The sequence below is a fragment of the Pelophylax lessonae genome (genome assembly GCF_965119305.1).
Source record: "Pelophylax lessonae genome assembly, chromosome: 3".
Lineage (NCBI taxonomy): Eukaryota > Metazoa > Chordata > Amphibia > Anura > Ranidae > Pelophylax > Pelophylax lessonae.
In genome coordinates this window covers 555164376-555190624 of record NC_138770.1, presented here as the reverse complement: position 1 = coordinate 555190624, position 26249 = coordinate 555164376, and the positions used below count along the sequence as shown (strand labels likewise).

At 43.2% G+C, this 26249-nt stretch overlaps 1 protein-coding gene across 1 annotated transcript in view; it reads right to left on the bottom strand.

Annotated features, from left to right (window-relative positions):
- The window catches only part of ANAPC1 (anaphase promoting complex subunit 1), a 239017-nt gene that overhangs the window by 129003 nt on the left and 83765 nt on the right, over nt 1-26249 (bottom strand). Inside the window, exons 21-28 of the mRNA XM_082251927.1 lie at nt 24963-25041; nt 13387-13420; nt 13221-13291; nt 11621-11799; nt 8324-8547; nt 7508-7626; nt 7010-7281; nt 3211-3445 (exon numbers count right to left, since the gene is read on the bottom strand). Coding sequence (XP_082108053.1) covers nt 3211-3445; nt 7010-7281; nt 7508-7626; nt 8324-8547; nt 11621-11799; nt 13221-13291; nt 13387-13420; nt 24963-25041 — 1213 coding nt within the window. The remainder of the gene's footprint in view (nt 1-3210; nt 3446-7009; nt 7282-7507; nt 7627-8323; nt 8548-11620; nt 11800-13220; nt 13292-13386; nt 13421-24962; nt 25042-26249) is intronic.

Below are 26249 nucleotides of genomic sequence, written 5' to 3'. Positions count from 1 at the left end.
GAGTTCCTCTACCTTTAAAATTTTGCGGTAAAAAGGTGCTTTTTCCACCGGTGAGATCCTTAATGATCTCATCTAAGTTGGCTCCAAATAGACGTTCTCCTGAAAAGGGGATATTAGCCAATGCTTTCTTGGAACCTTGGTCGGCTATCCAACCTTTTAGCCACAGTGTGCGCCTGAGAACCACTGCTGAGACTGATGCTCGCGCCATTAATGGAGTGGCGTCTAACGCCGCATCACATACAAACTGTAACCCCTGTATCGTTTGTTCCAACAAATCTGATACCGCCTGAGGGACTTCTTCTAAGTCCCGGCGTAACCACTTGGTCCATTCAGTTACAGCCTGCGAAACCAGACCAATAGCAATTATTGGCCTGAAAGCTGATCCAATCAAGGAAAACATGGTGCGAGACATAGCTTCTATCTTGCGATCCACTGGATCTTTAAAAGACGGAGCGTCTTCCAAAGGAATAACCGTGGCTTTATTCAATCTAGCAATTGGTGAATCCACCACAGGTGGTTCTGTCCATTTCTTAATAAGGGTTTCCTCAAACGGATAACGCCTGTCAATGCGTTTGGAAATATTAAAAGTGCGTTTTGGCAGACGCCATTCTTCATCGATTGGATTGCCAAAACATTTGGGCAATGGAAAAACCCTTGCCACTTTGATGCGCTTTTTAGTCCCAAAAGGGATCTCAGTTTCAGCTATTTCTGATGGAATACCCTGTAACCTTAAAGTCTCTTGAACAGATACAATGAGTGCGTTTACCAACGCTTCCTCTCGGGCTATGGCTGATGCCGAAACATCCTCCTCACTGTCTGAAGAGACAGGACCCGAGACACCAATACCAGATGAAGTACCTGCAACTGCAGAAATAGGCTCAGAGTCTGAATCCGAGGTTTCAGATAATAAGGGGTTAGGCGGGGGTCGCTTTCTTGCGCCCTGTCCCTGACAAGCCACTTCCACCCGGGACACAAAAGTTTCCATAATGGCTGACAAAGATTCAATTGTCAATGGGGTGCTGGAGGATCCCGCAGACCCCTCGAGGGGATCCGGAGGAGATACATGAGTGGCAGGGTCCATGTTAATACAGGACACTTTTGCCAGCAATAAACAAAAAAACTTTTTCTTTTTTTTTTTTTTTTTTTGTGTGTCTCCCCCTAGCGCAATAGCGCCCCTCAGAGTACCTGCTTCTCGACCCAGAGAGAGAGAGAGAGGGACCCCCAAGGCTCACCAACCGATGCAGTGTGGTTTCCAACAAACTGCAGCCAGCGTCTGTCTTACACAGACTGGAAGGAGCTGTTTGCTTTTTCCCGGGCAGAAGGCGTGGCTCCGCCCCCTGTGTACGCCTTCCGGCGTTCCCAGCCCTCCACGAGGAAGCTGGGCTCACAAAACATGGCCGCCCCCATAGAAGAGACATAAGACTCCAAAAACATGGCGGCCGGCGTGACCTGAGGACATACATGCATTCGGTCTACGGCAAAATGGCGGCGGACCGCCGATATCGTCTTCCCAGCACATCCACCTGCACTCTGCTGAGAGGTGACATATGGATCTACAGAAATACACTGCACATAAGGTAGGATTATACCTCCTATGTTTGCTGTAATGTTACAGTCTGCTGGGTAGAGTGTTAGCTCTTGAACCAAGTCCACTTCCCACAAACACATGCTGTATTACAAGGGGGACTTGTAAGTGTCAGATATATACTGACCATATATGGAGGGGCCCATAATATATACTGCCTCATAAATGAGGAAAAAAGGGAACGTTTTACTCACCATACCGAACCGACAGGCACCCTCTCTTCATAATACCCTCTCCACCGAGGTGGGGGTTTGTGGACGCCTCGACTCTCTGGTCCTGGCGTCCAAGCGAGCTTTTAACTCGCAAAGTCAGTCCCTTTACTGGGACTCCGTCGCGGCCGACTCAGCGCACTGGTCTGCACGCGCTTTTAGGCAGAGACCGGGGTGACCACTGGATCTCACATCCAGCCCGTCGCCCGGCCCCGCATACTTACTTGCATATGTCGCGGCCGACCAAGCGCAATGCCTGGTCTGCACGCGCTCGTAGGCCGGCTGGGGTGACCACAAGTGTCGCCCAGTCCGGCATTTTTGCTTGAAGATCTCACAGGAAAAAAACACTGGAGAAAAACTACCTAAAAAATGTCTTTTTCTTAAAGAAAAAAAGTCTTGCCAGGACCAAAAGATCCCAGCAAGGAACTTAGGTCCTTACTCCTGACTAGACAGAAAAAAACTGATTCCCTGTAGCAGAGAGAGGGAGGATATACCCTCAGGGACTGCCCCCTAGGGTGGAGCCAGAACGTTTTTGTCATTCTGCCTAGTCCTACTCCTGCGGAGACAACATAACCCAGCTCTTGAGAATCAAGAAGACTACGTCTGTCAATGAGCGATAGAGAAAGTGAGTTTTGTTTCTGATTCCCAATTGTTATGTGATTATGTTCATTACTGACAGTAAGATATCTACCAATCCTCAACCAATGTTTATAGTGAAATATGCCTAGTACTTTTCTCCTTTGCTTATTAACATAGAAGGGAGAAGGTTTGGGCCTGTTGGAAGGAAGATTTTCAAATCAGTTGGAAAATCGTGCCATAACTAATCTCTCTGACCACAGGGGAACTCATTATCATCCCCAGGAATCAAAAACAGTTCAATTTCACAAAAAAAGTTTCCATATTGGGAGCATCTTCCGCGGTTTATGGCCATGCTAAAGCACAACTACTAAGTAACAATAGTAAGCAGAGCATGCATATTTAATAAGCTTTTAAGTTTATGTTGTGCTCAGCTACAAGTGTTTTCCGTTATTAACTCTGGGTCTTGGAGGATACCGTTAGCCACAAGTGATTAGGAATACAGAGTGAAGTCTGTGGCTGAAGGGAGACAAGCCTGGACAACAGTTCCGACCTGGAGTTTAAAGTGTTATATTTTTTCTTCACACTGTCATCCTTGCATAAGAATAAACCTGAACAGCTGTCCCCACTGATGCTGAGTGTATTACTAAGAACCTTGCGATTTACAAACTATATTGAATCACATGTCACGTAATATTACAAGACAGACAAGGATATGATATTCATTAGGCTGTTTTTCACATCAAAATTTAAATTACAAGAGATTTATTTACAGTATGCCATATAAATATCTCTGCTGCTTCCTAGTAATTCATGCCATGAGTTTTAGCCATGGTTTACCTATTTCAGCAAGCAAAACTTCTGCAATGTGTCTGTGTGCAGTTCCTTGGTAAACCAGTCCAATGCCAATCACAGCTGCCACCTGCACGTTATGAGGCACATCCAGCTCTGTAGAGGTAGGAGGTAATAGAGCTGGGATGTGGATGCTTAAGAGCCGTGTGATGGAAATGTCCATTGTGCCGAGCTTTGCGGCTGACACACCAAGTAGCAAACCGATGCTTGTCATCTCATGACCCTATCAAAAGAAAGGAAAGAACAATGGAAACAGGCAAGCCACATTTCAAATCCAAATAATTTCATAGCAGATACAGCCTAAAAACATCAATGATTTGTTTCAGCCCTATAGAGCAAGACCTTGTATCTCCATATGCAGGTAACTTTAATTTGATTATAAACACGTCAGTGCAAAGTCACAACCTGGGAGATTGCATGCAAAGTGCAAGTTTCAAACTTCTTAGCAGGGGTCCATTGCCGACAACATGTCACCCCAAATAAAGCCCACAACAGAACATTGTGAGATACTGTAAATATAATTAAAAAGTAGACTTAAGACTGGCTTCCCACTTGTGTTTTGTTGTAATGCACAGAAAAAAAAACAGAAAAAAAAAAACAGAAAAAAAAAAAAACATGTTTTACTTTGTTGTCCTGGCAAAGCACATTAAAGCATTGTACTATGGCTATAGTGTACCACAACCCACATACAGATCAGTGATAGGGCTGCCTTAAAGCCGAACTCCACCCAAAAGGGGAAGTTCCGCTTTAAGGACTTGTTCCCCGCTCCTCTTAACCAGTTCTGGACCGGAAGGATTTGCCCCCCTTAATGACCAGGCCATTTTTTGCGATTCAGCACTGCATTACTTAAACGGAAAATTGTGCTGTCATGTGGCACTGTACCAAAATAAAATCAATGTCCTTTTTTCCCACAAATAGAACTTTCTTTTGGTGGTATTTGATTACCTCTGCAATATTGTTGTGCTATAAACAACAAAAAGAGCGACAATTCTGAAAAATAAAAGGGTTTTGACTACTCCCAGTGAAATACTAAGGCCTTACGCACACTGGACAATTTTACAGCTGCTGTTTTTGGCGTCAGATGTTTTTTTTGCAGCCAGTCAGAAATTTTTGGTGAAGCGTTTTCTGGCTGGAAATAAAACCCAGAACTAGTGGGTTTTTATACTATAAAAGTGCTCTAACTGATAAAAGCTGAAAAATGCCAAAAAACACAGCTATTCTGAGTTTATCAATGTTTTTGAGTCATAAGCCTTTGTGGGAGTATTGTTTTGCTAAAAAACGCTACAGCTGAAAAAAGCTAATAGACGCTACTGCAAAAAAAGCGAAATAACTCCTTCTACAGCTTTCTACTGGTGTTTTGATAACGTCCAGTGTGCATGAGGCCTAAAAGTAACTTTAAAAAGCAACGTGTAATACATTTATTTTCAATCATTGATCAGTGGTGCCTCTCAACATTAAATTATTTACCAGGTTGAGAAGAAATACCTCCCTGCCAAAAAACAATATGGAATTGCTGAATACTTTATATATTATTTTTTACAGACTGGTGTCATGTATCACTGACATCTAATGGTGTTTAAATCTGTGTCTACACAGGGAAAACATAACAAAACAAATTAATCTCTTCCTACATGTTGACGTGTAATGTGAGCTGAAATGATTTCTGGCTATTGGCAACTTTTCCTTTATCCAGCAATGGCACTAATTGTCAATAAACAAGACTATATATTGTTACTCCTCATTCAGAGTTAACTGGCCATGAGAAAAATAAGCTACTTCTGCTGATCTTGCTGTGATGCTGACCTTCTGACTTCAACTTTATGAAATCACTGACCTAAACAAGTAAGGAAATTAGGAAAGTCAAAAAAAAGTCAGAGGTTATTATCTGCAAACATTATCCGCTACTCCCGATGACGTCAGTGTGACTAAACGCGTCGAGTGCGTACCACATCACTTCCGCTTTCTTCTGGTCCGTCAGCTTGGGACGCATATCCGGTCGGTGGAACGCTCGGCGTTCAGGAAGTACACCGCTAGAGAGGAATTTGCGGCTCCTAAGCCAGACGGATGCTTGTGGATTATTTGTTTATGTGAGTACCTGATTTTATGCTACTTAATAAAGGCTTTAATAGCAATATTTCACTATATGCGGCATTCTTTCCATATATGTCCTGGATGGTTCTTGAGGAACTATGAGGTTGATGTAAGCTAGCCACTGTTGATACGGAGTGTGACCTGGAACATTGCAGTTATTGAAAGAGGATCAGGAACCGGACCCCTGCTACACGGGAGCGATCCCCAATATCGAACTGCGCTTCACCCCTGTAGGGGTACCTGCCTCTGGTAAGCGTGGGATATACTGGAGAGGGGAGCACCTGAATCCTCACCTTTTTTTCATAACTACTCCACGTCACCTCGGATATTAAACACCATTAATCTTCTGCGGACTGTCCGAAATTAATACCTTTCTGGGGACTCATTTTTGCACTTGTTTTGCACATTTATATACGCCTTTGTATATATTTCTATGAACTATATTTTTTACTGATTTTTTTCACCTGTTTATAGAAGCTTTTTTATAACTTGCGTTTAAGATATTTACCATTGATTTTTTAACCAACTCAAACGCTTTTTGATCGGACACTTTTATCAATTATCTCTATTTCACTTTATGGGGTCTTATTTAAGTTGATTAGAGCGAGTCACCAAACTATTAGCACCCAGCACTTTTATTCACTATATGTGATTCATTTTTGAATTGATTTTTTTGCCATTTATTTACCTTGCACCCACTGCACGTATTGCATTTTAGTTTTAATATTGGATTTATTGCACTTCACTTCCTTTCCATCTATTTATTGTGCACTTCACGGCACTTATTGCATTTTAAATATTTAGTTCATTGTATTTCATATCAATTTAATTTATTTATTGTGCACTTTAAGGCTTTTTATTGCACTATAAATACATTGCACCTTATATTGCCTTACTAATTTTATTTGTTGTGCACTTCAAGGCACTTATTGCACTATATTTTACATTTCACCTTATAATGCCTCACAAGTCACATTCATTCAGTGCCGTATGTTTGTTATATGTGATTATTGTTTATATTTCAGCATTACTGTATAATATAGTGTAGACTAATTTTTTATTCATACTTACCAAGGGGTCATTTATTATAGACGTGCTGGTTTTATTAACTTTTACCATCTTAGAAGGCCTTTTTATAAGATTTTTACACGTATTTTATCAACTAACATCCTTTCTATCAATACACACTCATTATTCCTTTTATATATTGGCAGCGCCAATCACTTCCCTTTCCCCTCTTATAATTATCTGCAAACATGTACGGGTCAGTGGCAAAATATTGAAGCAAGAAGATCAGCAAGACCAACAAATAAAAAACATTTTCAGCAATAGCTCCTCTGCATTCCCTTCTAATAGGTTTCATTCAGGGGCATTTCTATCCACTTTTTAAATAGACAAAAAGCACAAACTTTTAAAGTACAAAACAGTGGTCTTGGGGAGGCTCTCAAGTCTGCTATAGTAACAACTGCATTTGTTTAGTAAACAAGTAAAGTCAAGCTTTCCCTTACGATATAACCAGAGGAGTGAATGCAAAAAAAAAAAAAGGCTCCATAGAACACCCTGAAAGATTCCTGCCTATTGCAATATGGCATACACAATATGCACTCTTTTGAAAAGACATCAGTAAAAAGCTCAAAGCCAGAACTTTAATTATGGATAACTACTATTAAACTATTTTAGCTAATTGTATCTTTACCTTAGTTAAATAATCATGGATGTTCAATGTTGCCAGTTTGGTGAGGTGCCCATTGAGACCCAAAGCCATGAGAAAGCCAGCATACTCGTTGGCCAGCTCAGCATTCTTCGGCTTATTGTAAACAATCCAAGCAGAGTCGATCTGAGAAGCTGGGGCAATTTTTAGACCAGCAGCCACTCCGTTGTGAAAGCTTGCCCAACATGCCATGTTTGGTGGGACATCAATGTTTCCACTGTTGAGATCAACAGTTGTGTTTCTGGGAGGAGCTCGTCCTGCCAATTAAAATGGAAGTCAAGTTTTAGTGTTCAGATCATTAAAAAAAATAGCCCTAAAACTATGAAAATTAAATTGCGAAAGATATAAAAATATGCACAAACTGAGGTACGAGTCAGAACGAAATACAGTATTGCACAAACTAACATTTTCACATTACAAATCACACAATTTTTCCTTCAAGTATTTTTTTGCCTATTCGATGTAGGATGAAGGTAGATATACCTGTGAGGTTCAGTTTAGGAATCGGTAGTGGTTCTGTAGGGACTGGGTGATGGGAAAACAGTGTAAACATCCCTCTGCCCACTGGCAAAGCCATGGTCCTCTGACACAGCTGTAACAACCTGCAACAACATTTTGTATAGGTTATTTATTTTCCAATGGAAACATCTGCCATCCAATTAGGAAGACACCCTGCAATATATCATTTTGAAATAATAAAACATTTTAGGATTCAAATCCATGCTCTTTGGGTAGAAAAGGGCTTTGAAAAAGCATTGTGCCTATCGCTGTAATTTGTTTATTTATATTAAAGCACATCACTAACTCTTTAATGGTATTCAGCAGCTCCTTAGGAGTGTATGGGGTTTATTCCCTGCAAGTTATCCTGACTGCAATATCTATCAATGCTTTAGATGCTTTCTTCATGGGTCCTGCTCATATCATCTACGAATGCCTTTGTGTGAAAATGCAACTCACGGTTATAGAAATTCCCTTCTACTTTTAGCCAAGGAAAGTGCACATGAATTTTGTTCCCACTGCTGGGATCTGTATTTGATGTTACACACAAAAATCTGAACATTTACAGCAGCTCCGCAGATTAAATCTATATTATTCCTACTAGTTGTAAACTTATTTTCTTGAAGAGTTACAGTAATTGGGGAAAATGGTAGACTTTTGGGCAGGGCTTATACCCTAAATACTGTTGTAGCCACCAATGATTGGTCTTAGTAAATGCTCCCTCACCCAAATTTCCCCCTAAAACACACAAAAACTCTATAGACAGGATATCAGATGGCAATATACAAACATCAAAAGTACCTGTTCTCTTTCTCTTCTAAGTATTCATGATCGCTCACTTCAGGCATCTGAACAACATTCACACGTACAGGATGGGAACTTTGTAAAAGCCTGCGTACTTCCTGCACACGCAAATCTTCACTCCATATCAATGACATTACTTCCTGGTTTAAATCATTCATTCCATCATCCTCCTCTTCACCTTCTGCAGGGGGAACCTCTGTAGATGGCACTTGGCCTGTCGACTGTAAAAATTATAATAAAAAATAAGTGTGAAAGAGTAGATGCAGTGTGTATTTGCCAGATGTAAGGCAGATTGTGAATTGACAGTTCACTGAAAAATTTTCACACAAGTGCTTTCTTGAATGTCTAAAAAGCCAGCATTAAACAATGCTTTTCCAAACATCTGGTGTTTTATTGCAATACTATATAATATATTATACAAGGTATCAAAGTAGTCCCTGCACTACTTTGGTCTGACTTTGAAGCGACTTAAGGTCCATAGACCTCAAGGTTAAACAGGCATTGCTTCAAGTCGCGTAGAAGTCACGTCAAAGTCGTGCAACTTTCAGGTCGCACAAGTGTGAAAAGAGGCCTAAAAGGTTAAAGTACTAAAAAAATGTTACAGAGCACATTCATTGGGGAACATCGCAGACCTCTGGAATTTAAGCCCTGACCCTTGGGAAAATGGGAACTAAGCTGAAAAAGAAGGGTAATGCTCTTCCTCTTTGTAGGCTATATCCCTCTCCACCACATGACAGTGTTCAGTTTCATCCTTGTGACTTAGGAGGGCTTAGGTCTTTATTCTGGTTTCAAGTAAGAGTTTTGTTTTCTTTCTTCTACCTTACAGTGAGATTCTTTTTCTTCTGGCCTCAGACTGTTTTCTACTGGCTCCCAGCAGTGTCACACCATGACCCAAACTCGGAGATCTAATGCCAGAGATACCTTAGGCAAATAATTAGATTTTTACAAGATTTGAAGAAAAATATTGAGAGCTTTTACATCTTCAGTATTTTACAGTACATGGTTTTCCTTGCCAAGTTAAAGTGACTGTAAATACTTACACATAAAAAAAAAAAACATTTTATACTTACTTGCTCTGTGCAATGGTTTTGCCCAGAGCAGCCCCGATCAGGTCTCTGTATGTCCATAGATACACATCGTGTGGCTCTTCCCCACCCTCCACTCCCTCCTCACTGGCTGTGATTTACAGTCAATGGCTCCCACTGCTGTGTTTAAGCCAATAACAAGAGACTGAGCTGGAAGAGCTGCTGCTTTCGTGCACATCTCTGAATCAAGATCAGACACAGGTAAGCAGGGCTGCTGTTAGAAATCGCGGGGCCCCGTACAGACTACCTGGCAGGGCCCCCCCAAAGAAAATATTAAAGATATATTTAGCTAAAATTACAACAAAATCACGATTATCGGACACAAATATAACATAACTCGCATAATTCCCGCTAAATCTAAAAAAAAAAAAATATGTTAAATAAAAAGGAAGATGAGATGAGAAAAATATACAGGCTGGGCAGTTGGAGCTCAGTGATCAGAGAGACAGAGAGAGAGAAACAAAGTTACAATTTACAAATAAACTCCTGAGCAAAGATAAGTGCTGGGAGGGGGGCCCACACAAGGGAGGGGGATTAGTGAGGGACAACTGTCTCTTTCTCAACAGCTGATAGCAGGGAGAGGGACAGATCAGATTCAGGTGCTGGAGGAAGATTTCTGTATTTGTTGTCCATCACTAATCCCCCTCTCTGTGTGGGCCCCCCTGTGTGCTGGGGCCCCCTACAAGAGGGCTGGTGGTCCCCCCCCCCTATCAGCAGCCCTACAGGTAAGTATAAGTGGGGGGGACTGCATACTGAAAGTTTTTTTTTAACCTTAACACAGAGAATGCATTGAAGTAAAAAACCTTTAGCCTTTAGAACCACTTTAAACTAAGAGTTAGAGGGCCCAGGTACTGGCTACATTAGTGCTCCATGTGAGTGAAAAGTGCTTACTAAATCCTGTGAGCAAACTACTGTAAAATACAAACACATCAGAGAGAATATATGACAGGTCACATGTGCACCAACTGTGAAGAGATGCTCATGTCAGATATACTGTTAGTATAAAGTTATTTAATGATAAATCATGGAACCAAAACTATTTTGGCTTAACCACTTGCCGACCGCCGCACGACTATCTACGGCGGCGGTCAGCCCCTCACAGGCAAAGTGACGTAGGTCTACGTCGCTCGCCTGTGAGGGTTTAGGGAGCGAGCGCACGCCGCCGGAGGCGCGCTCCCGCGTGGTCACGGACCCCCCCGCGCGTGTGACCGGCGGACCCGATCGCCGCCGGCCACTCTGCGATCGGCGGGGGAGAGGGAGAAAGTCAGGCAGCTTGTGTAAACAAGCTGCCTGTCATTCTCCTCTCTGTATGAGAGCTGATCACATGGATCTACTATGTAGATCCATTGATCACTCTGCATACAGTTGAAGCCACAGCCAATCACAGTTAGAATCACGCCCCTAGGGACACACACAGCCCCTCCCTCTCAAATAAAGTTAACCCCTTCACTACCAGTGTATTTTTACAGTAACAGTGCATATATATAGCACTGATTACTGTAGAAATGTCACTGGTAACCCCAAAAGTGTCAAAAATGTCAGTCAAGGGTCCGATCTTTCCGCCGCAATGTCGCAGTACCGCAAAAAAAATTGCAGATCGCCATTACGCGTTAAAAAAAAAAACAACAAAAATGACAAAAATCTTTCCCTTTGTTAGTAAACGCAATAACTTTTGCGCAAACCAATCAAAATACGCTTTTTGCGATTTTTTTTACCAAACATAGGTAGCATAAAACAAATTGGCCGAAAATATTAAAAAATTTTGATTTTTACATTTTTTTTTGGGGGAATTTCATATAAAAAAAAGGGAAAAATATTGCTATTTTTGCAAAATTTACGCTCTTTTTTTGTTTATAGCGCGTGATCAAAAAATCGCACAGGTGATCAAATACCGCCAAAAGAAAGCTCTGTTTGTGGGAAAAAAAGGACGCCAAATTTGTTTAGATACAGCGTCGCACGACCGCGCAATTGTCCGTTAAAGTCACGCAGTGCCGAATCGCAAAATACCCTCTGGTCGTTTAGCAGCCAAATCCTCCGGGGCTTAAGTGGTTAAAAATGGAACATTGGGTGTGATACCATGCTTTTTGTGCAGATTTTATAAAGCAAAACATTTTTTAAAGTATACTCAAATCTGTATAAAATTATTTAAGCAGCACAGTAAGGACAAACTTTTAAACAAGGTACTTCTGCTTGCTCAGTTTCCACTTACAGATTTGGTCTGAGGAAAGTTTCCTTCACAGGCTTGTTTGGAGAGGTCTTGGCGTCCAATGAGAAGGCAGACTGACTCTGGCCAATCAGAAGCAGGATGTTGCCGGCACTGGTAGATTGCATGTCTAATAGGAAGAGCAACTCCAAATGGCAGAGATTCTAAATCTTGTAAGGAAAATCCTTAATGACAAGGAAAACAAATGTTTTATATTCAAAACTCCTGACTAAATGAGTTTGTATGTTCATACTATACAAGCCAGCTTTAACAGTCTTGCAATCACAGACATTAAAGTTTAAATTTAGTCAGGCTATAAGCCTCAACGTAAGGAAAGGAGAACCCCCCCTTAAATGCAGCAAACGTTCTACTAAGAAGCTAGCACTTCTCATATATCAGCACCACGTTTGTGCACCATCTGAATGAATCATACATACTTCCAAGTGATGTGTTGATACATGAGAAGTGCTAGCTTCATGGTAGACTGCTGCATTTAAGGGGGGGGGGGGGGGGTTCTCCTTTGCTTATGCTTAGGCTTAAAGCCATAGATGTAACCTGAGTGTACCTGTTGATGCTATATGGATCTTTCACACATGCCTAACATGTATGCTGTGTGGATGATTTAAATCCCCCTTTCCAACCAATGTGTTTGTAGCATTTCTTACCTCGACTTTTGCACCATCTGCTACTGAAGAAGCGAAACTGCGCGAAACATGTCGAGCCCCATGTGAAAGGATGGTGGCAGCTTCATCTAGGGTTACTTTTTAGCACTAGTCGTTAGTGTGTTGTGTGGTTATTGTTGTATAATTTTAGGGGCCACCACCCCTATTGACACATAGGTGCAAATATGCTACTAGATATTTTTTAATGGTTTTATGAATTTGATTTTAAATTTTGCAAAAATAGAATTGTTATTTTTTAATAATACAAGTGTTGTGTGTCCATAAAATACATGAACTGCGGTTCAAAATTTAGTACTTTTGTTTCATATTAATAGAAAGCGGCACTTGTTTAAATATTCAATCAGCGAAAATCTATTAGACCACCCATTGTTTTTTGTTGGTCATTTTTTCATCTTTGCTATTTCCGTATATGGCATAGTAAAGGGTAAAAGGTTACAATGTTTTCTCGCTTACCCTGACCCTAACATGTGGCTGAAATGGCATGCGTCCAATTATATAGGTACCATTAACAACACTAATGCTCAAACCTCCGATTATAATAACCTGCTTTCTATTGAACTGATGCATTCTCAGGAATATGACTTCAGTTCACAAAAAACAGGAGCCTCTACTGTGTATATGGGACTGCAGGTAGTCATGTTTTCCCTATATTGCCTTGTGTTTTATTTACAAAATCTAAATTTGAAATTCCTAAAAACCATTACTGTAAAAAAATGTTGTATTTTAGTAAAGGATACATTTATGCAAGAACCTTTGTATAAATCTCAAGGATTAAATAAACTTTGCAAAACTTCTTTAGTAAAATGGTTATGAGGATTTTTCACTTGCTTATCATGTAAAACCATACGTTTCCCCTACCTGAAAAGCAACTCGACTAAAATCATCTATGATTATGGAAAACATAGGGAAGCATAAAAACATACCTATGTCACTCATCCAAACAACCAGCTTTTCAGAAAGATCAGAAACCACTGGGTTGAGTTTTAAGCTACACCTAAAATGTAAATGTAAAGGGAAGGAAATATGAGCAAATGTAAATCATAATCAACATAAACATAAACATTGTAAGCTTTATACTATTTTTCAAACCTTCTGGCATCCTCCTGCTGCTGCTTTCTCTGTCCTGAAAATAGAAACAAGTAAAAAAAATGAGTGACGAGGTTAACAGTACTTCGACTTATGGTCTCCCCAAAAATATTTTATTTGGATAGGGTGGGGAAGACTTAGATTCTTTATGAAGTATTAAATCCTGTTTTATTAGCATTAAAAAGATGTCTCCTTACTTCCTACACTGTGCAATTCCTGTCACCAAGTACAACCTTCAAGGAGACAAGACTAGCAATAAAATTCAGACATTACTGTCTATATCCACATTTGGAAGATTGGATTTCCCTCACCTCCTGTTCTGCCTTTCATACTCCAAACAGAACATCCACGGAGCTGGTGGATGTTAGAGACATTGCGCTCCTCCACCTTCCATTTGAAGATGCCCCACAAATACTTAATAGGGTTTAGGTCTGGAGACATGCTTGGCCAGTCCATCACCTTTACCCTCAGCTACTTTAGCAAGGCAGTGGTCATCTTGGAGGTGTGTTTGGGGTCTTTATGTTGGAATACTGCCCTGCGGCCCAGTCTCTGAAGGGAGAGGATCATGCTCTGCTTCAGTATGTCACAGTACATGTAGCATTCGTGGTTCCCTCAATGAACTGTAGCTCCTCAGTGCCGGCAGCACTCATACAGCCCCAGACCATGACACTCCCACCACAATGCTTCACTGTAGGCACGACACACTTGTCTTTGTACTCCTTACCTGGTTGCCGCCACACTCGCTTGACACCACCTGAACCAAGTAAGTTTATCTTGGTCTCATCATACTACAGGACATGGTTCCAGTGATCCATGTCCTTAGGCTGCTTGTCTTCAGCAACTGTTTGCAGGCTTTCTTGTGCATCATCTTCAGAAGAGGCTTCCTTCTGGGAGGACAGCCATGCAGACCAATTTGATGCAGTGTGCGGTGTATGGTCTGAGCACTAACAGGCTGATCCCCCCACCCCTTCAACCTGTGCAGCAATGCTGGCAGCACTCATATGTATATTTCCCAAAGACAACCTCTGCAGATGACGCTGAGCACGTGCACTCAACTTCTTTGGTCAACCATGGCGAGGCCTCTTCCGAGTGGAACCTGTCCTGTTAAACCGTCTTGTTCACTGTGCTGTAGCTCAGTTTCATGGTCTTGGCAATCTTCTTATAGCCTAGGCTATCTTTATGTAGAACAACAATTCTTTTTTTCAGATCCTCAGAGAGTTCTTTGCCATGAGGTGCCATGTTGAACTGCCAGTGACCAGTATGAGAGAGTGAGAGCGATAACACCAAATTTAACACACCTGCTCCCCATTCATACCTGAGACCCTGTAATACTAACTAAGCACATGACACCGAGGAGGGAAAATGGCTAATTGGGCCCAATTTGGACTTTTTCACTTAGGGGTGTACTCATTTTTGTTGCCAGCGGTTTAGAAATGAATGGCTGTGTGTTGAGTTATTTTGAGGGGACAGCAAATTTACACTGTTATACAAACTGTACACTCACTACTTTACATTGTAGCAAAGCATAATTTATTCAGTGCTGTCACATAAAAAGATATAATAAATTATTTACAAAAATGTGAGGGGGAGTACTCACTTTTGTGAGATACTGTATATCTAAATGAGGACCCAGAGGGCAGAACAGAATAGTAAATAACCTAAAATAAATAGGAACTGGGAAGGAGGGAAGGGAAGAGAGAGGGAAAAGAGAGGGGAGAGGAAAGCAACAGGGAGGAAGGGAAGGCGAGTGAAAATGACTAGTGCCCAGATTTCAAGTACAACAAAATGTAGCAATTGGGAAGACAAGGATATAAAAAAATAAATAAAAATGAAAAGATAGGAGATGGAAATATATGTGGCAAAGAAGTACATCATAAAAACCATGGCTATAGGAACGGACTAAAATTTCTAGCTGACCCAGCTAGAAAAATCCTAGGGCTAAACACAAGCCAACAAGGTAACAGGAACTCAACAAAAAACAACTGGAGCACAACCTGAACAATACACCCCCAAAGAGAGAACAGACCCTCTAAACAGCAGCCTGCAAGACCTTGGCAACACATCCACTTTGTAGAATGTAGTGATAGTGTGCAACGATGACCTAGTGGCTGCCTTGCAAACCTGCCCCACTGACGCCTGATGATGGAAGGACCAAGAAGCACTAGTAGAGTGCGCCGTTACAGGGAAAGGAGGAAACTGAGATAGAATAGGCCTCAGTAACCGTCTGTCTGATCCATCTGGAAAGGGTCGCAGAAGAAGCGGACAGCCCTTTTTTTGGCCCGTCCGTGATCACAGTGAGTCTGACCTCCGAAAAGACTCGGTGGCTGCCAGATACACCAGAATTGCACAAACCACTTCCAAGACATGCAAGGAAAATTCCTTGGGATGAGTAGGCGTGGGACACAGGGAAGGGAACACAATGTCTTCATTCAAATGGAAGTCAGAGACCCCCTTAGGTAGGAGCGACGGGTTGGACGAAGAACCACCTTATCTTTGTGGACCACCAGATAGGGGGTACGACAAGATAACACCGCCAGTTATGACACCCTGCGAGCAGAGGTGATGGCCACCAAAAAAGCTACCTTCTGAGACAGCATAAGCAGGGGAATCTCCTGAATATTTTCAAAGGGAGGCTTTTGGAGGACTGAGGCACCATAGAAAGCCAGTATCCACGTGCTGCCTCCAGGGGAAAAGAAAACCACGGGGTCAACACCAGGGGAAAAGGAGGAGGCTTCACTGTCATGGCTGCCACTCTTAATGCACACCGGACCAACCAAAGATGGCCGCCAGACTACACAAACATGGCCGTCGGCATAGAGAATCACCTAGGCCCCAATACAATGGCGCCGTCCGCGGCAAAATAGCCACTGCATGTGGTGCCAACGAGGCTCCCAGGGACCCCCGAAGCCCAGGGCACATCCACAAAGGAAGGGGGGACCCGGGCACAGGGCCACAACAGCAGCCAGCGCCCACCCCACCCGGAAAGTCGGTCCCGCCGACGGCATGCCCACCCGCCCTCCCCCCCACTCTACCTGGAGGAGGGATATAAAGGTGGCCCACAGGGGCCACCAAAATAAAAAGGGGTCTGGGGGGGAGGGGAACCCGCAGATCAGACCATCCCAGGGGGTGCCCATGTCCACCCCCAAACCACATCCAGGGGGAGAGGGGGACACCGTATTCACCATACTAGGAGGGCACCACTCAAAACAGAACCTCTTCACTGTCAAAAATGGGGGGGGGCTATAGGGCAGGAGAAATGCTGCGACTCAGGCCAAGACCCGGTCGTTTCTGACCTTGTGAGTTGTTTAACTCGCAGGCCAGCCCTCCTCCAGTGGGGCTAGGTCCTGGCTGACTTAGCGCGGAAGTCTTGTCTGCCCACACTTGCTAGCCAGACTGGGGGTACCACTGGATCGAGCTATTCAGCCCGTCGCCCAGTCTGGCAGTTGATTGTAGATCTCCCAGGAAAAAAAACAGGAGAAAAAAATGCAATTAAAGGAATAAAGTGCCAGGACCAAAGATCCCTGCAGGGAATTAGGTCCTCACTCCTGACTAGGCAGAAAAAACTGGAGGCCTATAGCAGAGAGGGGGATGTATACCAGCTAAGACTGCCCATAGGCGTAGCCAAGACTTTTCTGCCTAGTGTCCTACTCCTGTAGGGGCCGATATAACCTATGGTTCTGAATATGGAGCGCTGTATCTGTCAATAAACGAAAGAGAAAAAAAAACTGTAACCTCTATTGGCTGTAATTCCATTGCACATATTACCTGACTATATTACCAACATTAACCGGGCACTTTTACCCTCTTCCTGTCCAGGCCAACTTTCAGCTTTTAGCCCTGTCGCAATTTGAATGACAACTGCCCAGTCATGCAACACTGTACCCAAACTACATTTTAGGCTGCATTCACACTTGAGCGTAGCGTTTTTTACCGTGATTTTACAGCGATTTTAACCGCGATTTTTTCAGGCGTTTTTCATTGACATCTATCAAAAACGCTGGTAATCAGCCCAAAAAGAAGCTCATGTACTTTTTTCAGCTACAGGCCTTTTGCAAAACGCTCAGATGTGAACAGGGGCCATTTAAATGAATGGGGTTTTACTTGTTGGGCGTTTTGGAAGCGTTTCTTTTGAGCGTTTTTGGAGCTGAAAACGCCCAGGTGTGAATGGAGCCTTTATAATTTTGTTCACACAACTAGAGCTTTCTTTTAGGGTTTTCTTTATTCCGGTTATAAAATTTTGCAATTAAATAATTGCTCTTAAAAATGTAGGCCAAAATGTATTCTGCTACGTTTCTTTAGTGAAAATAACCCAAATCGGTATATTTTTAAATGTTCTTGCCTATGGCAAGTACACTGTAGGGCTGCCACGACTCGTCGACTACAAAAAATCGTCGACGTGCGGAAAATGCGTCGACGCGTGACGTCACACGCCCCCGGCCGGCCGCCGCGCCGCTTGAAGCATTGCCGGCCGGGTGAAATTCCCCCGCCGGGCTCCGTCGGAGACGAGAGGCGAGTGCTGACCGTCTCCAGCACCCCTGTACTGCCACAGCTTCTGCCGCAACACACATTCGCCATCCTCCCCCGATCACCCAGCTACTTACACATGTCACATTTGCGGCGCTACACCGGCTTGTAATGGTCTGTACTAGGTGGGAGGGCTTACTGGGGGGTCTGCACTGGAAGGGGGGCTTACTAAGTGGTCTGTACAGTACAGACCACTTAGTAAGCCCCCCTCCCAGTACAGACCCCCCAGTAAGCCCTCCCACCTAGTACAGACCCCTTAGTAAGCCCCCCTTCCAGTGCAGACCCCTCAGTAAGCCCTCCCACCTAGTACAGTCTGTACTAGGTGGGAGGGCTTACTGAGGGGTCTGCACTGGGAGGGGGGCTTACTAAGGGGTCTGTACTAGGTGGGAGGGCTTACTGGGGGGTCTGTACTAGTGTACTGGGAGGGGGGCTTACTAAGTGGTCTGTACAGTACAGACCACTTAGTAAGCCCCCCTTCCAGTGCAGACCCCCCAGTAAGCCCTCCCACCTAGTACAGACCACTTAGTAAGCCCCCCCCTCCCAGTACAGACCACTTAGTAAGCCCCCCCCTCCCAGTGCAGACCCCTCAGTAAGCCCTTCCACCCAGGAGAGACCCCTTAGTAAGCCCCCCTCCCAGTGCAGACCCCTCAGTAAGCCCTGTACTAGGTGGGAGGGCTTACTGAGGGGTCTGCACTGGGAGGGGGGCTTACTAAGGGGTCTGTACTGGGTGGGAGGGCTTACTGGGGTGTCTGTACTGGGAGGGGGGGCTTACTAAGGGGTCTGTACTGGGAGGGGGGGCTTACTAAGGGGTCTGTACTGGGAGGGGGGGCTTACTAAGGGGTCTGTACTGGGAGGGGGGGGGGCTTACTAAGGGGTCTGTACTAGGTTGGAGGGCTTACTGAGGGGTCTGTATTAGTGTACTGGGAGGGGGGCTTACTAAGTGGTCTGTACAGTACAGACCACTTAGTATGCCCCCCTTCCAGTACAGACCCCTCAGTAAGCCCTCCCACCTAGTACAGACCCCTTAGTAAGCCCCCCCTCCCAGTGCAGACCCCTCAGTAAGCCCTCCCACCCAGTACATACTGTACTAGGTGGGAGGGCTTACTGAGGGGTCTGCACTGGGAGGGGGGCTTACTAAGTGGTCTGTACTGGGTGGGAGGGCTTACTGAGGGGTCTGTACTGGGAGGGGGGTTAAGTAAGTGGTCTGTACTAGGTGGGAGGGCTTACTGAGGGGTCTGTACTGGGGGGAGCTTAGTAAGTGGTATGTACTAGGTGGGAGGGCTTACTGAGGGGTCTGTATTGGGAGGGGGGCTTAGTAAGTGGTCTGTACTAGATGGGAGGGCTTACTGAGGGGTCTGTACTGGGAGGGGGGCTTACTGAGGGGTCTGTACTGGGAGGGGGGCTTACTAAGTGGTCTGTACTGGGTGGGAGGGCTTACTGTGGGGGGCTGTACTGGGAGGGGGGCTTACTGAGGGATCTGTAGTGGGAGGGGGGCTTACTGAGGGGTCTGTATTAATTACAGGATTAATTAGCTAATCAAAAAGACACGAAATTAAGCAAAAAAACAAAAAATTTAAATAATCGTTAGATTAGTCGACTAATCGTAAAAATAATCGATAGATTAGTCGACAGACAAATTAATCGTTAGTTGCAGCCCTAGTACACTGATTATTCTTTCACATATATATTATTAAGTGTTCTTGCCTATGGCAAGTACACTTCCTATTCGTTCACACATATATTTTTCTTATTGTAGTGAAAGCCTATGGGAAAATGTGGCACCCTGACTCCTCCCACAGTTTTAGAGAAGAGAAATAGTCCCAGACCACACTTTAAATTTTTCTATCTCCATCCATCTCCATTGAAACTTGAAAAGACACTACTAATGTAGGCTTAAACAAAATGGCTGGCTGGCACCCTGTGGTGGGTGGGTGATTGGCACCCTGTGGTGGGTGGGTGGCTGGCTAGCTGGTTGGCACCCTGTGGGTGGCTGGCTGGCACCCTTTGGTGGGTGGCTTGCTGGCTGGCCACCTGTGGTGGGTGTCTGTCTTGCACCCTTTGGTGGGTGTCTGGCTGGCACCCTTTGGTGGGTGGGTGGCTGGTTCGCACCCTGTGGCGGGGTGGCTGGCTGGCACCCTTTGGTGGGTGGTGGGCTGGCTGGCACCCTGTGGTGGCTGGCTGGCACCCTGTGTGGTGGGTGGCACCCTGTGTGGTGGGTGGCTGGCAGTGGCAGGTACAGGCCCAGGGCCGGTGGGTGGGTGGCTGGCAGGTACAGAAAGGCAGGGCCTGTGGCTGGCTGGTAGGCCTGTGGGTGTGTGGGACTGGGTGGGTGGCTGGCTGCCACCGGTCAGCTGCGGGTGGTGGGTGGCCGCGGCGGCTGTGTTACACAACGTGCACTGTGTCTGTGACTGAAGATCACTCACTGTCCTGAGTCCGACCGACTGTGCACAGCATGCAGACAGAGCAGACTCCAGTGTGGCAGCGGCGGGTAAAACGCACTGTGACGAGGCTGAGGGAGGCGGCCTTAGAAGGCCGCAGAAGGTGCCCAGTGAGGGGAGGCGCATAGTGCAACATACATGATGACGTCACGTTAATATCAGCAATATCGGTAATCTAAAGGCCGATTCCGATATATCGGGGAAAGTGCAAATTGGCCCTCGATATATCGGTGTTCCCGATAATCAGTCAATCTCTAATACAAACTACTGAGTACCATTTTGATATGCTGCAATGAAATTTAAGCAAAATGGACTAGCCTGCTGCATAATTTTTTCACTTGGGGTGTCTTTGAATGCATTCCTCTGTAGGTTGATAATTTTCATTTCCATCAAACAATGTGGCATCCTTTTGTTTCTAACACATCACCCAGTCCATATCAGTATAGAAATCCAGCATGGTCTTTTTCCCCCATTGAGATCTGATGTGTTTTCAAGGTGTCCCTTTAATTTTTTTGAGCAGTGTGTATGTGTGTGTATATATATATATATATATATACACACACACACACACACACACAAACACACATCTATTTTTTAACATGTCATGCACTTTACAACAAACTGTGTATTTTCTTTTTTTTTTTTGCCAGCTGATGACATTGGTATCCACCCAGTAAAATAAAATAATGTTGCCACCGCTCCCCAACAACAGTGCAAATTAATAACCAAAAACTGATTGCAGCCAGCACTAACATGCACTCCTGTGTCAACAGTGGTAATATTGTAAAAGAACTAAAGCGCAATCAAAAGCCAGCACTGACATGCATTCCTGCATCAACAGTGGTAAAATTCGAATAGAACCACAGCGCAAACAAAAATGAAATGAAATAATGTGGAAACCGAACAATTCAAAACCACCTTCGACACACTATATACACACCCACACAGTACTATATACTGTGTATTTATATATATATATATATATATATATATATATATATATATATATATATATATATATATATATATATATATATATATAACACACACTGCATGTATATATATATATATATATATATATATATATGTATGAATTACAACGTGCAAGTAAATGACAACAAGGTCCGCCATGTCCCATGGGGAAATCACGAGGAAGTAGCGGACGTGGCGAAACGTGTCAGAGCGGAGCTTGATGACATCAGCATGTACATCAGGAAGGAAGCTTACTTGTATGTGAAAACCATGCTAGCATTGCTTCTTAAGGGTCAACACTATTTTAAAGAGGCAATTGTTCCAGTGCAAAGGATTTGTGCACTGGATTATGTGAATATGGGGACAATTCACTAAAGGTTATCGCATGCATTATAACGTGACCGCGACCACTTAATGCACGCGATTAAGAAAATGTAAATTCACTATTGTTTGTGTGTGGCATTTAGCGCAAACACCAAAAATGCTCATTAAATACAGAAATAAAAAGGCATTAAAGTCAATTCATAGAAGTAAATAAATAAATGCATGCAGTAATTATGTAGTGGGTCAAGCTTGCGATAAGTATGGCAATGTTCAGACCCAGGTTTGGAGGTGACTGGTTTAAAAAAAATAGGTGGGAAAGTGCAACCTGGAGCAGGGAGAGGCTAGATTTCTCTCAGGAGTTGTCTCTGGAGGCTGACAGACTGCATAGCATAGAAGATGGAGCCCTTTAACTCCAGTCTTCTGGAATTTAAAGTAATGCAGAAGAGGAGGAGATCTAGAGTGGTCCTTTTAAAGGAATGATGCTTTAAGGCACGCACATTACTGGATAAATACACGGATGCTGATATCCTGCAGAATTTCCGGTTATCCAAGGCACGAATTTGGGAGCTGTATACCCAACTCATAGGGTACTTTGAGCCCTCAACCCAGAGAAGCCATGCAATACCAGCCATGACTAAATTGATGGCTGTAATACATTTTTTTGAGAAAGCATCCTATCAGGTGGTAGCTGGAGAGATAGTGGGAATTTCGCAGGCCTTGTTTTCCTGTCTCCTATGCAATCTGTTTGCGATAACTTACCGCGTGCTTTAATGCGGTATTTAACACATAATTCTGAAATGTAGCGCATGCGAGATCTTAAAGAGTGTTTCTTCATAAATTACAGATTTAAAAAAAAAAAAAAAAAAACGATGTGTGTTATTTTACCGCATACTCAGATGTAGTAGAATATCACTTAGTGAATTGTGCCCTATATCTCCTCTGGATTTCTGATGTTTTACTAAAGTGTATAGTGCTTTTACTACTGTACAGCGAGGGTTCCTATTTCTTTTGAGCATCATTAACTGGAAATACTGGTAATTGCTCTTTGGAGAGTGTGGAGATACCTGGTGATTAAAGTGGAAGTAAACCCTCCTATTATTTTTGCCAAGGAAGCTGCCATCTTGGCCTCTGTTTGATCTTCAACTGCCATGATGCTGAACATGTGATCAGTTATGACATCAGCCATTGGATGGTTTGACAGTGTGTTTGAGAGCACATCCAATGTGACAGTTACATTCCCAACACGTGAAATTTAACTATTTTTATAAACTGTTAAATCTATGGATGTACTTCTGCTCTAAGATCCCAAACAGATCTGGAGAAGTCTGGAGAGTTATTGGAGCCTGATTAAAGGGCACAGCACTCTTAGATTACTGAGGTGAGCGCATAGTTTATTCGGTGGTGGATTACACTGGGTGTAGATGGCAATTTTTCTTGCGTTATCATCACAAAGGACTGTTTTTCTTGGGCACTGAGCACATTTGGAGTATATCAATATACGTTTTTTGAACTTTTGAACACATTATCTACCCAGTAAAGCGATGGTTACACTCTGCCCCACCATACCAATACAGTGTTTGTTCTTTGTTTTCTGTTCAGCTGGGTTTTTTAGTTGTAGTCATAGGTTTAGTTCGTATTCCTTTTATTAAATGTCTGGCTTTATTGTGGGTACTGTTCTGGATCCGGTGGGAATTGTAGTCCATCTCTTTGGCCATTGTTTTTATGATGTACCGGTCTGCCACATATATTACCATTGCTGATCTTATTTTATTTTCATTTTTATTCTTGTTTTATCAATTGCTGCATTGTGTTGTACGCGGAATCTGGGTGCTATTCTTCACTTTTACCTGGTATAGCTTACCCTCCCTCCCTGTTCCACTCCTCTTCTCTCTCTCTCCCCACCCCCCCTTCCTGGTTCCCATTTAAGTTATGTTATTTACTATAGTGTTCTGCCCTCAGGCGCCTCTGGGTTCTCTTTTTGATATATTTATCCTCTGCTATTCTAGTTCTTTTACACTGAGTCTATTCATCTTGTATTTTTTTGTTCCACCCCTTCCTGTCTACTCCACCTCTTTGTACTCCCTTTATAAGTCAAATGACCTTCTTACTAGACAGGCTTGATGAAGGGAGTGTCCCCCAAAACACAGCCACGCCCAGTTTTTTCTTATTACTTGACATCATCAGGCTTCCTCCTCACTGCATCCGGTTGTGTAAAGAGGTATCAGAAGTTGGCTGGTGTTGTTTTCCCCTCACTGCCTTGGGCTCCAATGAAATGGAGGAGTGTTTGAGACACTGATATGCCCAATATTTGCTTCCTTGATGTGAGAGTCCATTTTTATCTATAATAAAGCACTCAATTACTACACTAAGCTGTGCCCTCGATGTCTGTTTTTTTTTACAACCATCAATGCTGAGGCAGCTGTCATGAGTGTTCATGTGACTAACCCACATAGAAAGCATTGATTTCAGTTATTTCAGGGACAGGTGAGTGTGTATTTCAGGGACAGATGAGTGTTTAAGTAGTTTTATAAACATTTTCTTAAACATCTTTATTATTGATTAAAGCATAACTCCACTTTTGTTGGGGGAAAAATATTCCCCTCTGGGTGATCTCTGTACATTACATGGATTTTAACAACTACCTTTTCTTATTTTGAAGAAATAATTTTTTGTTCCTCTGTGCCGAGTGGGTCAAATGGGAGTGGTTTCATAAATATCTATCAGCTGTGGCAGCTGCAGGGCTCTAATGAGGGAAGCTGCTGGGCCTGCATCCCTTTGGACGTGTTCCTATTGGGAGCATCTCACCAAAAACTGGATTTTGACTTACCGTAAAATCCCTTTCTCTGAAGTTCATTGACAGACACCGCTCCATATTTTCTTGACCATTGGTTATGCTGCCCCCTACAGGAGTAGGACACTAGGCAGGAAAAAGCTTTACCACGCCTATGGGGCAGTCCCTGCAGGCATACACCCACTCACCCTGCTATAGCCCTCAGTTTGTTTCTGCCTAGTTTAGGAGTAGGACCTAGTCCCTGGCTGGGACTTTGTTCTTAGCTTGTCTTTTTTATTTTAAAGGGAACCTTTGTTAAAAATTAAATTTTTTAGCCAGGCCAGCTGGTCATTGCAATTCTCTCAGGAACATAACTAGCTAAAAAATTTAAATTTTTTTCAATTACAATATGATTTGTGTCGCAGTTGTATACGCTATATTGTTTTTTCTTTGCTATTTTTTTCCCCACAAAAGTGGAATTACCTTTAATGACAGTTACCATTTAATTCTGAGTACAGTCATGGTTTGAATAAAAATTGCAATTGACTTACCTGCTGTTATTTTAGAAAGGTATTTTGAGGTCTCATTTGACACTGCATTCTCATCCCCACGTATGTACAAAGCAACACTCTGTAATACAGGACAGGAACACCTAAATATACACGCGTAAAACGATAACTATTCAGAAAGATTTGTCAAAGAAATCAAAAGTTAAAGCATTACTTCAGGCAGAAAAAGACAACAGATGACATTTAAATCAGATGAGACATCCCAAAATAATTAACTGTATTTTTCAGATGGTTGGAATTGGAAGAATTTGTTTTGATATCAGCCTCCTGTAATCCCAATAATAGCAGAACTCAGGTGAGGAAAGGCAGCGCATAAAGTTACTCAGAGTTCTAATGCAATTCATATTAGTTTTTATCAAAGCAGTGGAATTACTTCATGGGGGTACAACTATTCCAATCACATTCTGGGGCAGAGGTAACAGACAAGGCTGTATTGCTTAATTGCAGTACAGTGTAAAGAGAGGTCTCAGAAGAACATGATTATGCTGCCTGTGAGGGATTCTAGTACAGTTTTCTGAATTAGGACTACGGCCCCATTCACACAGGGCGGAATCCGTCCAAGCGGATCCGCCTGCTCAGCGGGGGATCTATGTCTGCTCCCCTATGCACAGCGGACAAAACCTGCTGTTCTCGATGGGGCAGTCAGATGGAAACGGACTGCACCCCATCTGTCTGTTATTAGCAGACTGGATCGGATGCCAGTAGGTGACAGTGACATTGCTGACATCCGTCGCCCCATATAGAACAATAGGTAGTCTGATTGGGTTCGCCTAAAAAAAGACAGGCGGACCAGATTTTTCCCTGGTGTGAAAGAGGTCATAGCAAAATTAGAAGGTTAAATAGCAAGAGTGCCTTAGACTTATTAAATGGAGAAATCTCCAGAAGGGTACCAACTTTCAGTTGGGGTGAAACTGTGAAATATAACTTGCCTTAATGGTAAATTCTGGGCAAACTACTAAATGCAGTGATGAAGCACAAGTATGGGTACAGTTTTATCTGACAGAGGACTTGCCATTTTGTCCAGCCAGAGATAAGACTATAATCCTTCCACTTTATAAAACTCTGGTCTGACCACATCTGGAGTATTCTGTCCAGTTCTGGTCGCCAGTCCTCAGGAGGGATGTGTTGGAGCTGGAGAGAGTCCAGAGAAGGGCAACTAAACTAATTAGGGGATTGGAGGACCTTAATTATGAAGAGCATCTGCAATCGCTTGATTTATTCTCCCTGGAGAAGAGACGCCTGAGAGGGGACATGATAGCAATTTATAAA